Source organism: Pseudorca crassidens, chromosome 3, assembly GCF_039906515.1.
Source record: "Pseudorca crassidens isolate mPseCra1 chromosome 3, mPseCra1.hap1, whole genome shotgun sequence".
Taxonomy (NCBI): domain Eukaryota; kingdom Metazoa; phylum Chordata; class Mammalia; order Artiodactyla; family Delphinidae; genus Pseudorca; species Pseudorca crassidens.
The window spans coordinates 105430277-105448457 of NC_090298.1; the positions used below are offsets into that span (position 1 = coordinate 105430277).

Genomic DNA, 18181 nt, shown 5'->3' on the forward strand with positions numbered 1-18181 from the left:
GTACGTGAATTGATAATAGTAAAATACCACCCAGCACTAATGAGGGAAAAGTTCTCTCATTCTATCTCCACTTAATGGAGTTTGTCCTGATTCCAGAACACAACACACAGTCACTGTAATTGTCACATATAAATTTCCCCGCTTTCTGTCTCAGTGAGACCCAAGGGACTGATTATTAGTAACATAAAATCTTCATTGGAAATTCTGGATCTCCTTGGCTTGTTCCCATCCAAAAGTAATTCTGCATTTAATATCCCTGTAAAGTTGTTGCATAGAAAAAGTCTTTTCTTACAAAGAACAGAATAAGGCACATTATGGATAATGAAGTGTGTAGTAGTTTTAAATGATGGGAAAGTTGTGATGCTGTCTGAAAGAGCCCTGAACTTGACACAAAAGCTGTGAGATCAATTCCTGGTTCTGTGATATGACACTGTGCCAGTCATCCTCTCAAGACTGATTTGTTTGTTTGTAAAATAGAGATAAGGATCATGTTCTGGCTCATTGTATGAAGTAGATTAACTGGAGCATTTGAAAGTGCCTGTTCAGGGATTGGGACAGACAGGAGTTTATGAGGAAGCCCACCTGCTTCCTTGTTAAAACTGCACCCTGATCTTCCAGGGCAGAGAAGACGGAATCTGCCCTGAGTGGCTGGTCTCATAGCCCCACTCTTGTTCCCTGATTTACTATCCACCCCATGTTGCTCCTCTCTTTAACCCCTTGGGGAAGGCTAGCCATTGTACAGCTAAGATCAAGACAGACATTTAACAAGACTTTGCCACAGTTTGGAGATGGCCAAGGGAATTAGGCAAAGAATAACATAGAGTTCTTTGATTAGGCTGCTGTCAGGCCATAGGCTGCCTATCTTCACTGGGTCCCTTTAAAAAGTCCAGAATCTCTAAGACCACCCTTACTTCTGATACCAACTACAAGTTCAAGTGTCCTCAAGACCACCCACAGGATCAATAATTTGCTAGGAAGACAGAACTCACTAAGAGCTGTTATACTCAAGGTTACAGTTTATCACAGCAAAAAGGTACAGATTAAAATCAGCGAGGGAACAGACACGAGGCAGAGTCCAGGAAAGTTCAAGTGTGAAACTTCCAGTTGTTCTTTCCCAGTGGAATCATAGAAACTGCTAACTTTTCCTAGCAACAATGTGTGACAAACTATTACATATATATAATAGAAAAACAACAAGGTCCTGCTGTATAGCACAGGGAACTATATTCAATATCTTGTAATAAACCATAATTGAATATGAAAAAGAATATATATATATGTATATATATATATATATATATATATATAACTGAATCACTTTGTTGTAGCTCAGGAACTGACACATTTTAAATCAACTGTACTTCAATAAAATAAACTTTTTAAAAAAGTGTTACAGTAACTGAAGCACCATTCATTTATATGGTGCTTCAGAATTTGCAATGCCTTTCCCTATGGTCTATTTCACTTCATGGTCACAACAACCCTGTAAGACTTAGAAGGTGGGTTGTGTTTTCCCCATTTTAGAGATAAGAAAATTGAGGCTCAGCGAGTTGAACATCTTGTGTAAAGTCACGTAGCTAACAAGTGATGAGATCCCAGTCCTTTGTCTCAGTTCTAGCCCTTGAATCAAGTCTACTGATTCATCTGTGCCTCAGTTTCTGCCCCATATTGACCAGCCTTTCCCAAAGTCACTGAAACGAGCAGGAGAATGCTCCGAATGCTGTATAACATTTTTTTAAACTCTTAAGTACTGAAACATCTGGCACAAGTGATCTGGTGTCGAGGTTTGGAAAGCAGCATCCTTGGCTATTTCCTGCAGTGGGGAGACAGTGGGTACCCAAACCATCTTCTCCAAGGACCTGAGAATATTAGATGAGTTTTCTCTTTCTTTCAGTCCACACTGAATATTTTTTTCTTCCTTTGTTACAGGTGCTTTTGGACTTGACAGAAGTTATATGGGAAAATCCTTGAAAGGTATAGTATAAATTTGAGGAAGAAATACATTTATCAGAACACAATTAAAAAATTTTTTAACTCAGAGACAGAAATAATTTGTTAAACCAGCGAAAACGGCACTGTAGGGAAAATGTAGCCTTGTTAGGGGGTTTAATTACTCCAGCAAAGACATGAGCACGTTTGACTGCCAGCAAGAGAGTGAACATAGGTGGATCCTGTTAGAGCAGCAGTCTTGGAGAACCAAGCCTTTGATTTGCTGGGAAAACACTCATAATTCCTTTCAAAGAAATATAGTTTGTGGGGAGAGAGAAATATGAAAATGGAAATAGCAGGGAAAAGAGGAAGAGATCAGCTTGGTTACATGTTCACTGAAGCCTGCTTTTTGGAAGGAATTTGAGTAGTAACTTCAGGTGCCCAGACCTGAGGTTTTACAAAGAAGCCTCACAGCATAGTTGCCTTCCTTACCATGATAATAGTATCTTCTTATGCTCCTGGGGTCAGCAACAGATGGGGTCTTGACTGAAGGCTGTGAGGAGTCAGAGACTATTAGTAAAATAGAGTGGAATTAATTTTATTTGAGTGTGATAATAAAAATGATACCAAATCCATGATGTTTACATTGGTCCTCACCTTAGAGAGGAGCCAAAATTACTTTGTGGATGGGTAATTTTATAGAAGATTCTCTCCAAAATACGTAAAAAATGGATGCCATTATTTTCATTGTTAAAAATTATAGGTAACTATGAAGAAAAATAAGTGATGTGCCCAAGTCAGTAATTGCCAAGAAAATAAATGATGTTGCCCATGAAATAGCATTTGCTTCCCCCCACCCCATCTCTCTTCACAGACCTGGGAAAGCATTCTGAATATAATTCAAGTAACTGCTCCCTAAGCAGTTCTGAAAACCCATATGCCACTATTAAAGACCCACCCGTCCTTATTCCCAAACACTCAGAGTGTGGTTATGTGGAGATGAAGTCACCGGCGCGGAGAGATTCCCCATATGCAGAGATCAATAACTCAACTTCAGCCAACAAGAATGTCTATGAAATTGGTAAGTTTTCCTAACCAAAGAAAGAACCTAGTGAGTGGGAATATTCTTTTCAAACAATTTTAAAGTCCTTGAGAATACAATTGTTGCAGTCCACATACACTGTATTGAAAATAACGGTCTGTATTTTAAACGTTAACCTGTGTTTATGGTGTTCATATTAGTTGGTGTCAAATGAACTTTTCAGGGAAAATACCATTTAGAAAATTCAAAGTAAGTTTTTTTTTTTTTTTTTTTTTTACCTCCCACCCGGTCATCCATCTTTTGTTTTGTAACCATAGTGAATATTTTAGCACGCATGTGGAATAACATATGTATCATATTAGCTAATATGTCAAGTTAGCCAAAACAAATGGTTCAAGTGGATTAAACAGATGTGTCCATTTCCTGATTGCATTCATTATATTAATTTAATGCTTTTAGCAGGATTGGAACATTTTACTTTTAAATTTGTCTATTAGATTAGTAATACTCTCTGATGTGAATCTGATACAAATTGATAAGAATTCAGTTAGTGTTAGAGTTATTTTGATTGCCCCTTGCAAATGCCATTTGAGGAAAGTTAAAACATACCAGAGCTATCCTGGGCAGAGCTATCCTGGGCTAGATAGTAGAGCTTTATATTTTCATTTTTCTTTCTCCATATCTTTCTCAATGTTTATGATTTAAGCCTGAAAAAAATTCTCTACTACAGTTGACCCTTGAGCAACATGGGTTGGAACTGCACGGGTCCACTTATACAGGGATTTTTTTCAATAGCAAATGCTACAGTTCTATGTGATCTGCAGTTGGTTCAATCCAAGGTTGTGAGGCCATGGATAGGAGGGCCAATTGTGAAGTTACGTGTGGATTTTCAGCTGCAGCGTGTTGGGGGGAGGGTGTGGAGCACCCCAACCTTGCATTGTTCAAGGGTCAACTGTACTTGTAAATGAAGTGACTTATTTAATTCTAGTCATTTGTCATTCATTTTAGGCCATAGACATGTCATGGAAAGATACGTAATTCTTTTTAAAGTATTAAGACAACTTTTTGAAATGGAAGCCATAATGAACTACATTTATTTCTAAGAAGTCAGTAACAGTTCCCTTTTGAACTGTCCCCTAAGCCCACCACTGTGAGATGGGAACTCAACTGAGAGCCTGAGTCCTGAGTTCTAAAACTGTGCACTTGTTATGTGTTTCCATGAATCAAGTGACCCCCAGAGGACCTCGTTGTTTTACCTGTAGAGGAAGGGGTTTGGACTAGATTATCTCCAGGTTTTTGCAGACAGTGATTCATGTCCAGGGTTTCTGTATATTCCCTTGATGTCTTCATCCCAACCATATAGTCACCCTTTGTTCTGAGCATCGTTTGTGAGCGTCAGTGGGTCTACCAACCACAGAGTAGCCACCTCTATGTGATTATAAAAGGATCATTTGTTTTAAAAAATAATATTTTCTTATATATTTTTTAAAATTAATTAATTAATTTATTGGTTGCGTTGGGTTTTCATTGCTGCACACAGGCTTTCTCTAGTTGCGGCGAGCAGGGGCTACTCTTTGTTGTGGTGCGCGGGCTTCTCATTGCAGTGGCTTCTTTTGTTGCGGAGCATGGGCTCTAGGCGCGCGGGCTTCAGTAATTGTGGCATGCAGGCTCAGTAGTTGTGGCTCGTGGGCTCTAGAGCACAGGCTCAGTAGTTGTGGTACATGGGCTTAGTTGCTCTGCAGCATGTGAGATCTTCCTGGACCAGGGCTTGAACCTGTGTCCCCTGCATTGGCAGGCGGATTCTTAACCACTGCGCCACCAGGGAAGTCCCTTCTTATATTTTTATAAAAGCTCCTCTGGTGTGTTTGATATTTGCAAGGAATGCCATATTCTTTTTTTTTTTTTAAATTTCCATTGCTGATCAGTTAATGTGTCCCTGGTTGTCACAGAACCTACAGTGAGTGTTGTCCAAGGAATATTCAGCAATAATGGGCATCTCACCCAGGATCCATATGACCTCCCAAAGAACAGTCACATCCCTTGCCATTATGACCTGCTGCCAGTCCGAGACAGTTCATCCTCCCCCAAGCAAGAGGATGGCGGCGGCAGCAGCAGCAACAGCAACAGTGAATGACACCAAAGGACCACTGGGTAGCCGCTGGAACCCTTTCCAGAACTACAGTTCGGTTCTTCTCCATCCTCGAGTTTGCCACCCTGTGTGAACGTTAATCTGCTCAGTAGGCAATTGTTGGACATGAACCAGAAAGCTCAAAACTGAGGGTGACTGACTGTAGGTCCTTTTTGTACAGGTGGCTCAGAAGGAGATAGCAATGTGATTTCCCATTCTTGTTAGTTTTAGAACTGCACTCATGAAGCATGACTTATTGTAAAATCTTGGCTAAAAGCATGACCGTGCAGGACTCTTTCAGTGACATGGGTTGCAGTGGACGTTGGTATTGTTGCTTGAAAAATTAAAATTTAAATGTTTTCTTTCTCATTTGCATTATAGAGCTGTACCTAGGATTGTGCGGTTTACCACAAAATATACTTCATAAAAGTGTGAATCACTCAGCGTGTAGAAGAAAAAGGGCCATCTTATTGAGTTCTTACTGTTTAACTTCTTTCAGCTGGACTCGGAATTGTAAGGATAATATGAGCCCAGCAGGAACCATTCTGCCAAGTGGCATTACTGGATAGACTCTGAATAAACTCTAGAGGTGGATAGCAAATTTAAATATGAGAACTTTAGACTTCTTTTAGAATGAGGAAATGTACCATTAGAATTACCTTAGAAATGCTAGAATAATTGCAGGAATCAATACGCAAATGTGCCAGGCAGAAGTGCTTCTCCTCTCTATTTGATCCTTGGCCCACTTTAGATACATGACATTATTCTGATTACTGTCCCCATCATACACATTCACCACTTGAGATCCGTAACATATCAATAATTATTTCACAAATATAGAAATGAAATAATTTTATTTTTGACAGATTGGATTGAATGAGTGTATAATGATTGGAAAAAGTTGTAAATTTTAGGTGTAAGATGATGCTTAAGTTTTGTAAACCATTAGTAATACAGGCTGTAATATAGAATTAGCAGAAAGTTTTGGTTAATTTTTCCCTAGAAGTGACCGAAATATTTTTGTGCATATTTGAGAAAAGGGCACTTTCCTTTTATTAATTGTTGATTTAGAGAAACTATGCTTAAGCTGGTCTTTTGCATTGCTAATATGACATGTACCCCATTTTTCATCAGTTTGTATTTCCATTTTTAAGTTGTATATTCTATGTTTTGTAGTGTTTGGATTGTTAATGAAAAAATATTATATGTTTATTGTTTCTTGTGTTATGGCTACTTTTGTTTTTGCTTGAGAAAAATGCACTGTTCTTGTTTCTTTTGGAGGGAGGAGATGAAAATATATAAATCAAATCCATTAAAATTGGTCATTACTAAAATAGTACAGTAACCACAAGTGCATGGCTTATAATGGAAATAGAGAAGCTTTTTAGTATTCTGAAATGGGGTTCCTTTAGATCCTGAGTCTTAGTTAAACCAAAGGGGAAGGGAGCAGGGAGACACTGTTACTGAGAAAGTACCACAGACTGGTCTTACTAAAGACGTTCATTAGGGTAATATGATTGATCATCCAAACTGGAACACTTCTGAGAGTAAGTGAGGGCATTATGAACAAGTATCCTGCAGTGGGCTTAAATGTGGGCTGTTACAGGCAAACCAGAAGAGATGTTCATCCTGGGCATACTTATGCAATAACATTTTTCACTCCAAGATAGTTATCTCAAGAGGATGCTGATACATGATGCAAGAAAGCCAGTTTCTCTTTGACCTCCCTGAGCAAGCTGAAGGGCTGAAAGGCTGAATGAGGAAGCAACTTCATAAGAGAAAACAGTGGTCATCAATCTTTTAAAGACATGAAATGCTACTTGGTGTCCTACCTCAGTGAGTCAAGTCACAAATATGTACTGCACCCCTGTTCTGCCATTAGCATACACAAGGCATTGCACCCGCCAGCTGCTGAGTTGGGATATCCAGTGCTTTCCTGTCGCACACCTGCACCTGTGATGTTCGTTTGGTCAGGTGGATGAGAGAACAAACACACTTAGAACATTCACTCCTTTGATGACTGTTTCTTTCAGGGAACTCCAAAGTTAATTCAAGGAAATGGGGACTCGCCTGGAACACACCTTAGAAACAATTGATTTATTCCAACAGTTACCTGCTGGTTGGCCCTTTGTTCTAGGCGATAGACATCTAATTGAGACACTTGTGGGTCAGTAGCCACAAAGAGTCCTTTTTGGTTAGAAAAAAAGAAGACATCTTTCCCCTTCTTTTTTAAGATTCATCTCTTCAGAGCTCCATGGTAAGTTGAGTTTCCCCATTACTCCCTGGAGATAAGTTAAAAAAAAAAAAAAAGAAAAAGAAAGAAAAAACAGTTTCTTTTCTCATTCCACTATTAAAAAAAAAAAAAAGAAAGAAAGAAAGCTTCATGTCCAAAGGCAACAGCAATGTAAGTAGAAAACCTGGGCAGCAGATGCGGATCCAAAAGGGGCACTGCCATCCCTCCCTGTGCAATCTTTCTGACAGATCTCTTGCTCAGGATGGCTGCTGTCCTGAGACAACATTTGTACCTAAGGCAATTCTTACTTATTAGGGTTCACTCAGGATTTTTCAAACAACAGAACACACATAGCATGTTGGATGTCGTAAAACTACATGTTATATTTGGAGAGGTCTAGTTGAGAGATCAAAATTTTCTAGATACTTTCATATAGACTTCGGTAAAGAGAGAAATACTTTTGTCAGAATGAGAATTAAAGACAAAAAGACCTGACAGTTTTTTCCCCCTGAAATTACAACCTTTTGGACTTTTCCAGATTAAATATCAAATTTAATTTAATGGTGATGTTATTAGTCTTACATAATGAAGCTATTCTCATGACCTTTGAACCCATATTAATTTGGAATCCTAAAAATAATCTCTTCCCTATACCCTGTAGAGGTCAAAGCAGTGAATGAGCTTGGCGACATGCAGCAAAAGCCATTCATGTAGGAATGTCAGCCAAACTATTATACTTTCCCTAGAGGTTGATATATCAGAAAATTTATAAACTATTTGTGTTTCTATATAGATACATCAAAACTGGCCCAAATGATAGTTTGTGTGCTTGCTTTAATAGATAGAATGTTATTTGTAGTTAATTATATGATAAGGAATATTTCATAACTATTTACAATGTTTGATATAGATTCCTCTCCCATGCTATAGCAGTAATGTTAACAGGGAGCTTAATGTGTTTATCATTATCTCTATGGAAAATTATTCATCGATTTCAGGAAAACCAACATAGAATTTTATAATAGGACAGTTGTAACCTGTCCCATCCAAATCCATTAGCACAATAACTATGTGCTGCGAGAAATGCAAGCAACTTTATGAAAATGTGATCATGTTGACCCCAAAGAGCCACAATAGTAGTTATCAATTATTGGGATTTTTAAACTATAAATATTGCAAGAGTTACACAAGAATATTGCAATACCAGTTAGAATTCATGTCAATGTTAGAAGTCCACTTACCACTTAAAATGAAATGAAATCATAAAAAAAGTGAGTTTTAAGATTATGTTTTTAAAATAATGGATTTTCTATCTTTGAATAACATGTCTCAATTATTCACATTAACTATTTAAGAGGTATGCTGGTCTTAAAAACTTTATGTCATGGACGTATACCTAGATGTGTAAATGTGAATCACATGGTGTGGATGGGTGCTTGTCTAGTAACTAAAGATGTATGGCCAGCTGCCCTTTTAGGGTCCTCTTAATACTGGTGTCCTTACACTGGGTCTGTTTATTCTAGTTCAGTATTTAGTCCAGGCTTCCTTTTGTTATGAACAAATCGCAATATATATTTTTAAAAGGAAAAAAATTAAAACACATTAGGATTTTCATGATTGTAGCAAACAAAAAATGCTTTCAGTATTAAAATATCTCTTTTCCAAAGATGATTAAACTTTCAACAGTATTAGCCTACATTGTCATTTATATGACCAGCTGAGTTTATAGATTAATGCAATAAACTTTCTAATAAAAAACTTTAAAGTGGTGTTTATTTCTATGTTTGATTCTATTGTTAATAAAAGAGAAGAAAAACCTTTTCCTACTGGCAAAATTAATATTTTTTCATGTGTGGCCCCATAGCACTTTATATATACATTTAAAAAATTATTATATTTTATTATATGTAATTGCTTGTGTACATGTTTTTTCTCCTGATCACTTGTTCTTTAAGGACAGAGGCAACATTTTATTCATATCCGGATCCCTGGAACCCAGGTTAGTGCCTGAGAGTTGGGTCTCTGTAAAAAACTTCAGGTTATCTTATGTGGATTTGCTTTTTAAATCTCAGTAGCCTGTTAGTGCTTCATTTTATAATTAAAAATTTTTTTGAAACTCTCACTTTATAACACTGTGTTCTAGGGATCAGATATGAATAAAACATTGCTGCTTCTCTCAATAACTGTTTATTTTACTGAGGACCTGGGTGCCAAGCACAGTTGGGGATGCAGAGAAATAGAAGACATGATCTCAAGTAGCTATTATTTCGTTAAGGAAATGAAGCATCTTATTAGCTGCGTGACCTTGGTAAGTTACTTGACTTCTCAGGACCTTGGTTTCTATATTGTAATATGTTGGAAATAATAGTACTTATTTCAAGGGGTTTTGTGAGATTTCAATAAATTTATACATACAAAACACTACTATGTATCAGTGCCCGATACATAGTGGATAGCTGGTAAATGTTAATTATCATAATTATTATGAAAAATTAGCTAATGTGAGCCAGTTTGCAATAACCAGATAAGTGATGAAGCTGGTAAATCAGAAGTGAGCATTTAATGAATATTATAAAAGCTACATGTTTGTGGGACCATATCCTGATCTATTTTTGTACTGCAAAAAAATTCCGTACATATTTTATTTCTAGAGGTGTAACTTAGGAAAACAATAATAACATAATTTCATCTTCCAGTAATATGCTATCTTCCTAGAATTTGAGACTGATTTTTTTAACATCTTTATTGGAGTATAATTGCTCTACAGTGTTGTGTCAGCCTCTGCTGTATAACAAAGTGAATCAGCCATACGCATACATACATCCCCATATCCCTTCCCTCTTGAGTCTCCCTCCCACACTCCTTATCCCACCCCTCTAGGTGGTCTCAAAGCACCGAGCTGATATCCCTGTGCCATGCAGCTGCTTCCCACTAGCTGTCTATTTTAATCAACATTGTGAAAATGACTATACTACCCAAAGCAATCTACAGATTCAGTGCAATCCCTATCAAACTACCAATGGCATTTTTCACAGAACTAGAACAAACAATTTCACAATTTGTATGGAAACACAAAAGACCCTGAATAGCCAAAGCAATCTTGAGAAAGAAAAACGGAGCTGGAGGAATCAGGCTCCCAGACTTCAGACTATACTACAAAGCTACAGTAATCAAGAGAATGATTTTTAAACTTTGGATGTGGGTTTGTGGGAAAATGGTGACCTGCCCTCATATTCCCATCCTGGAGAATACAGCCATCCAAAAAAGTCAAGGGCTGACCTTGGCAACCTGAAGAGGTTCCACACACAGTGAGACATCAAGTCCTTGAAAGAAGGTGCAGGTTGAAGGCAAAATGTAAATGGGAGTGGCTGGGAGTTGATGGGGCTGCACTATGGGGAAGGGAGTGTGGGGAGAGCCAGCTAACCTGGGGGATACACAGAAAGTAAGGGAAGAATGTCTCTGCAGTTTGCATTATGCAGCAGTGAGAGAGACTGACTGTTTCCAAATGATGGCATCTCAGGAGGGATAGTTTCCATGTTGGGCTAAGGTCAGCCTATCCCATCTTGGACTTGTGAACTGGGTCTTCTGTCAGTTATATTAACAGGGATTACTAGCTGCCAATGAAGGAAAAATCCCTACTCTGACTGTCAATACACAAGAAAGAACCAGAGAGATCCACAGAAGTGTTGAAAACCAGCACACTATCAACATGAATCGGCAGAGAAAGATCGCACGCCACTTCGTGGGAACATGCAGCCCAGTCAGAAGGAAAAGAGGCTGACCTGGAAAACTATGATAAGCCTCTATTATGGAGATGGAGCTACTGTGGAAAATGGAAGAAAACCTAGATTTAAAATGGTTTAAACTCTTAAAAGGATATAATTATAGGACCAGAGTGAGTTTCCTGGAACTGAAATGAATGATTTACCAATTTCAAAATTTAAAATTTAAAATTTTAAAATTTAATAGAGGCTGAATTCATGTTTTGGAAGACAAAATGCGATCAAGAGAAAATTTCAAAAATGGTAAATATGGGTGAGGGAACCAGGAAAGACTCGTCCAAGAGACCCAATTTGAACCAGTTGCTGATCCAGAAGGAAAAAAAAAAAACTTGGAGAAGTAGTAATCAAAGAAATAATAGAAGAAAAATTCCATAATCTATGCCCTTGCATACTGTGAATCTTTCAGACTCTTAGATCTTTCTTTCAAATATGAAAGGATCTACTGGGCTAATGAAAGAGAATTAATGAAAAAAATATGGAGACACAAATCCTAGTGAAATTTCTGAACTCTAAGGCTAGAAAAATAATTAGAATGGTACAAGTAGAATTAACAGAGTGTTTACAAAGGAAAGATAATTCTATTGAATAGTGAGAGTGGAGGGTGGGAGCAGACATGGGAAGGAGGCCAAGGTGGGAAAGGACAAAAGACTGCCTGACAAGTTCTCCTGCTGCAACAGCAGCTACCCTCTTCCTAGGACAACATGGCTACTTGACAGCAGATTGTTAAATAGCCCCCATTCCATTCTGTTTGAAATCTCTGACCCAGTTAGCATAGACCAGGAAGAGACAGTGACAACAGGAAGAGGAAAGGGAGCCTATGTGACAGACTGGCACAGGATAAGCTGGAAATACCAAAGCACCAGCTAATCATCCTTTACTGAATTCCTATTATGGAATCAGCAAAAGTGTACATGGCCATTGGCTTATGGTGGGTTGTTCTTTCTCCTATATTGATGTCCTGAACTTCTTTACTGATGATAAAGCAATAGAAAAATCCATATATGCCAACGAGTGGCCAATCTGCCATGGTATATTGATGATTGGCATATGATTGAGAAGTTTATGAGACAAGTGATCTTGCAATACCTAAGGGCAGAACTTGAAATCCATTAATTTCTTATAACCTCCACTAAATATTCCACAAAACAGCGAAAATACTGCTGAAATAATGCTTGAGCCTTTCCATTTTCTAGGCTTCTATCTAACCGTACAGGCTAGTTTTCCTTTAGCTGCATCTTGTACATTAGGACAATTAGGAGAACAGATAGGAACACTGTCCTCTCTGAAGGTCCAGCCATGATTAGGGACTTGAGACATTGCTTCCCAAGTGTTTAGAATAGAGTTTTAGACGCCGCACTGAAATTAAGGTAAAGAATTCAGTGATTGTGGACAATATCCAAAGTTCATTTACATAGAAGTCATTTTATATCTCATGCAGGTTTGGAGGCTCATGCTAGCATCCATGCTTGATTTCTACCAAGTATGCCACACCATAAAGGATAACGAAGAAAGCAGAGCTAGTACGTGTCATCGTGTTCCAATATTTGGAGTCATGTCTTAAGACTGATTTTATAGTTAATGAGAAAGAGACTGTCTTTCTTATAACCTATTTCACACAGATGGCTGGAAAACCTGGCTTGACAATAATATAGTATTTTATATTACATGATAATATAGTCAGTATAGCCACATGCAACTGTAGAGGAAAGCCACAAAGACTAAGTATTTTGCTTCAGATTAAATATCTACACCTTGTGTATAACCAGAAAAAAGAGGCTTTTTGTTCTCTCTGTGGCCCAGATGTTTTGTATGTTAACAAATTATTCAAAATTGAATGGAACTTAATAATTCAAGACAATGCTTAAGTTGTATATATCTAAATATGCAAGAATTTTTAATTTTACATACTTATTTCTTGAGGAGAAAATACAAAAGGAACAACTGTTGTTTTTTTAAAAAAAGTAAAGGGCTTCCCTGGTGGCGCAGTGATTGAGAGTCCGCCTGCCGATGCAGGGGACACGGGTTCGTACCCCGGTCTGGGAGGATCCCACATGCCACGGAGTGGCTGGGCCCGTGAACCATGGCCGCTGAGCCTGTGCGTCCGGAGCCTCTGCTCCTCGACGGGAGAGGCCACAACAGTGAGAGGTCCGCGTACCGCAAAAAAAAAAAGTAAAAATAATTTAAATATCCCTATGGTCTTGCTGACACATTCATGGGATTCTAGTTCTTCTTTTTTAAAATTTGCTATCATCCCCCCAAATATTGGGGAGACTTTGTTTTAACAAATGCTTTTGGAACTAAGAAACTAGTATAGACTATTCTGCTTCAACATGTTTATAACATCTATTAGCTCTTGAGCAGGTGGTAAATAGAGGATGAGGTCAATATAAAGAGGAGAGTTGTTAGTTCACATGCAACTTTTCTTAGGCAGAGGGAGCTAGAATAATGGGAATTAAATGATAGTCTTCAACAGGAAAGGGGAAAACTCTAATCTTGGCTGCTGCTCAACCATCACTTCTTGAGAAAGACCTTTCCTGACCACCTGCGTGGGATAGACCCACCATCCTATATGCTTTCACCTGCTTGATTGTCTTCCTGAGGCTTAGTCTCTGAAGTTAAATTATTCAATCTCTTTGTTTATTCATTTCTTGTTTGTCTTTCCAACTAGAATGTAAGCTCCATGAGGGCATGATCTTTTCTGTATGGTCCACTGCCATATCACCAGAACACTCAACAGTGTCTGGTCCATGCCAGGGTTTCAATAAATATTGATTGGGGCTTCCCTGGTGGCACAGCTGTTAAGAATCTGCCTGCCAATGCATGAGACAAGGGTTTGACCTCTGGTCCGGGAAGATCCCACATGCTGTGGAGCAACTAAGCCAGTGCGCCACAACTACTGAGCCTGTGATCTAGAGCCCGTGAGCCACAACTACTGAAGCCCACACGCGTAGAGCCCGTGCTCCACAACAAGAGAAGTCACCGCAATGAGAAACCTGCGCACCTCAATGAAGAGTAGCCCCTGCTCACCGCAACTAGAGAAAGCCCATGCACAGAAACGAAGACCCAACACAGCCAAAACTAAATAAATAAAATAAATTTTTAAAATAATTAAAATATATATATATATATATAGATTGAATGAATGAATAATGGCTTGTGCTTAACTTTGGCAATGCCAGGTTTGGCTTTGTTATTCCTCAGCATTTTTCTTAGGTGACTTGGAAATGTTGCTTCTGCCATCCCATCCTACAATTGCAATAATCCATGATGAGAGCTGCAAGTTCAGGAAGCTGGTAACATAAAAGTATATAGGACATATGGTAGTTCTATTTTTAGTTTTTGAAGGAACCTCCATAGTGGTTGTATCAATTTACATTCCCACCAACAGTGCAGGAGGGTTCCCTTTTCACCACACCCTTTCCAGCATTTATTGTTTCTAGATTTTTTGATAATGGCCATTCTGACGAGTGTGAGGTGATACCTCATTGTAGTTTTGATTCTCATTTCTCTAATAATTAGTGATGTTGAGCATCTTTTCATGTGCCTCTTGGCCATCTGTATGTCTTCCTTGGTGAAATGTCTATTTAGGTCTTCTGTCCATTTTTTAATTGGATTGTTTGGTTTTTTTGATATTGAGCTCCATGAGCTGTTTGTATATTTAGTCTGTCATATGGAGTGAAGTAAGTCAGAAAGAGAAAAACAAATACCATATGCTAATGCATATATATGGAATCTTAAAAATAAAATGGTACTGATGAACCTAGTTGCAGGGCAGGAATAAAGATGTAGACATAGAGAATGGACTTGAGGACGCATGGTGGGAGGGGGAAGCTGGGGCTAGGTGAGAGTAGTATCGACATATATACACTACCGAATGTAAAATAGTTAGCTAGTGGGAAGCAGCAGCATAGCACAGGGAGATTGGCCCCGTGCTTTTCAATGACCTAGAGGGGTGGGATAGGGAGGATGGGAGGGAGGCTCAAGAGGGAGGGGATATGGGAGGTATGTATGCATATGGCTGATTCACTTTCACCAGAAGCTAACACAGTACTGTGAAGCAATTATACTCCAATAAAGATCTATTTAAAAAATGTATACAGGACAGCAATAGCCTGTTTAGCAAAATTTTTTTAAAATTTTATTTCAAAGCTCAAGTCAGGTCTTTGATATTTTACCCACAATACTGAGAGCCCCAGCTCCAGAGGTTTTAGATGTCAAGAGCATTTCCACTGATTTTTTCAGCAGGTATGGCTAGGGAGTATATTTTATTGAGAAGTGTTACACTCAGCCTTGCCCACTCCTTGCTTCCGTGAGCCCTCTATTATAGCTGAGTTGTGCCACATGCTGGTCTCCATTCTCTGCCCAGCCCCCACCCCCACCCCGCCCGCCCGACTATCTTCTTCCCTTTCCCTGCACTTCCCCGCATCTCTCCCTTTGTCCCTGTGGCTACCTGCACAACATTTGCCCCAAGGCCATGCTTTCCATAGGCTGCTCTCAGGCAATGATTGAGTGCAGGAGGGAAACCAAGGAAAGCCCTTTTCTGTGAAATGAGGGATTCCTTTGACGGTTGACTTTGGCTCAAAGACTCCCCATTGGCCTGACCTAAAGTTTCTTAAAACTGTGCTTGTACTCCAGGATCTTCCTTCTCTCTCTACTTCACAGGACCAGACTTGCAACAGCCTAAGGAGAACATATGACCGAGGTGTACCGAGGTAAAAATATGCCTTGTGAAATCTGCCCTGTGCAAACATCTGTATGGTCTGCTTTATGTAGCACTCTGTTCTGTTACTTAAATTCACAGCTCCTTCCTTTCCTTGGTCTCAGCCTGGTGACCCCAGTGGTGTGCTGGTAAATGTTTAACAATCCGCTCTTTGAAAGAATGAAAAGGAAGTGATTTGTAGCATTTTCCCATTTCTATGGTGTAAATACTCTCCCACCATGGCTAATCTGAAAATACCAACATGACATCGCTGAATGTGGAGTTGGGAAGAGATACTCAGTAGCAGGCCATTATATAGTATTTCCCCAATAGATGCAAGTGACTTCAAGGGCGTAACTAATAGTAAAAGGTAGTAAAAGAATTAAAATGGCTGAATTTTGAGTATTTATTACTTTCAAAAATATAATGTATTGAATTGTAAGTCTATATGTTTTAATTTTAATAATGGCTATGTTTAACAACTGGCTCACAAAATTACTGAAAATTTAACAATCGTCTCTCACAAGCCCATATGAGCTGCTTCAGCACATCTCTAGGTTACCACGACCCTGATTTCTGATCATCCAAGCAAGGGGCCACAATCTTTACCCAAAACACGGCCAATGATTCATACAGTGTAGGGGCTGGAAGGGAGCTCAGAGCACATCTTCTTCTACATTTTCACTTTACATCCAGAAAAATGAAAGTCCAGAAGATTTATACATTCAAGCAAGCACTTATTTACTGAAAATACCATGGGCTGGGTCTTCTTAAATACATTTATTTCTCTTGTGCTCATTTTACCAGAAAAAGATGATAGGAACCGGATTCCCTCATTCTTAGGAGACCACCAGTCTAATTATTTGGCCATGAAGGAGTCCCCCTCGTTAGTGGCTTTCCTGTGAAGCGCTGAATTGGCTGACTTTACTCAAGGGTCCTAGGCTCTGTGTAATATATAAACTCTTAGCACAAGGATTTATTTATGAATTGCCATTCAGAAAAAAAATGCACTTATGCAGGAAAAAATGCCCTTGATTACACCATAGTTTGTAACTATACACAGAGTTCCCTAACCCTGTAAGTGAGTAATAGAACCCACTTGAGACTTTTTCCAGGATGGATGCCCAACTAATAGAGACCTTTAAAACTACGTGACTATAAGAACTGGATTAACTGTTTTATTCATACTGCACTAATTTTTAAAAGATTCACTTTTTTGTTGAATGATCAAGAGGTTTTTTTAAAATTTCTTTTCATTAGTGGATATTCAGGAATTTATAGGTAACTTTCCTAATGTAAACACATATGTTTAAAATTAAAAGAATTCTAAACTTATAAAGATTCACTTTAGTATTTCTGCTCACTAAATAGCTGGACATTGATAAATATCAATTGCTGTCCTTTATGTTTGAATTGTGGCTACATATTTATTAAGTTAAAAAAATGTTCTGAATATTTTATTTATATTGTGGGTAAATTTTCTTTTCTGGCAGAAAACAAACTGGAGCGGAGTCACTTGAGAAAGATAATTTTAAAACACTAGAATTAAAGGCAGGATTTGTCTTACTTGCCTGAGATGTTGAAAGAGAACCTTGAGGGGCTAAGCTGAAATGTTGATCTCCAGAATGTATTATTTTAAAAGGAGAAAAGGAGGGGGAAAAGCTAGGAAAACAGATGCAGAGGCTGAAAATATTGTTATTTTCCCTCACAGAGGAAAGTATAAGATGATTGCCAATGGATACCCTTAAACCTAGAATGGGGAACCATGGGGCCATATTAATCACTAGAAAATGCCTTTTGGTTATAAAAAGAGTACTATTTCCCTTACTAGGGTAATTGATTCTTCTAGGAGCTCAGCACCTGGTATAAATAAAATAGGCTTCCATTAAATAATATTGATTGAACAAACAAGTATAAGAACATTATGTGTTTCATTAATGCTTTAGGCACCTTTAAAGCAAAAGTCAGTATTAAAATCATGAATAGTAAAAAGCCACAGTGCCATTAAACAAACGTTTAAAGACTAAGCGTGGCATATTAAAACAGCGTCATATAACTCTATATATTACATAATACAAATTCCCCCTTTGGCTGTTACTGGTTCTAAAGGCAGACTGATTTAAGCCAAGACAGCATCTCTAAGAAAAACTGTGTCACTGCCCAAGGTGACTACTTTAAGGAAAACATTTGCTTGGTGTTTACATCCTGAATTATTCATTTTAAAAAAAAATCTGGACTCACCACTTTATAGTCAGAGCTCCTATACTGTTAGAAATTGGTTCAGAGGCTAAGGGAAAAAAAGTTCTCCCAGGAAAACCTCAGAGGAATTTTGGAAAACCAGCAACTGCTCTGAGAGGCAGGGAGTGCA

At 38.4% G+C, this 18181-nt stretch overlaps 1 protein-coding gene across 3 annotated transcripts in view; it reads left to right on the forward strand.

Annotated features, from left to right (window-relative positions):
• Positions 1–9154, forward strand: part of MEGF10 (multiple EGF like domains 10) — a 368384-nt gene extending 359230 nt beyond the window's left edge. For all 3 annotated transcript variants that reach the window (XM_067731618.1, XM_067731619.1, XM_067731620.1), the window contains 3 exons: positions 1930–1974; positions 2804–3010; positions 4921–9154. In XM_067731618.1, coding sequence (XP_067587719.1) covers positions 1930–1974; positions 2804–3010; positions 4921–5105 — 437 coding nt within the window. In that variant the 3' untranslated portion in view covers positions 5106–9154. The remainder of the gene's footprint in view (positions 1–1929; positions 1975–2803; positions 3011–4920) is intronic.
• Positions 9155–18181: the final 9027 nt, after the last annotated feature.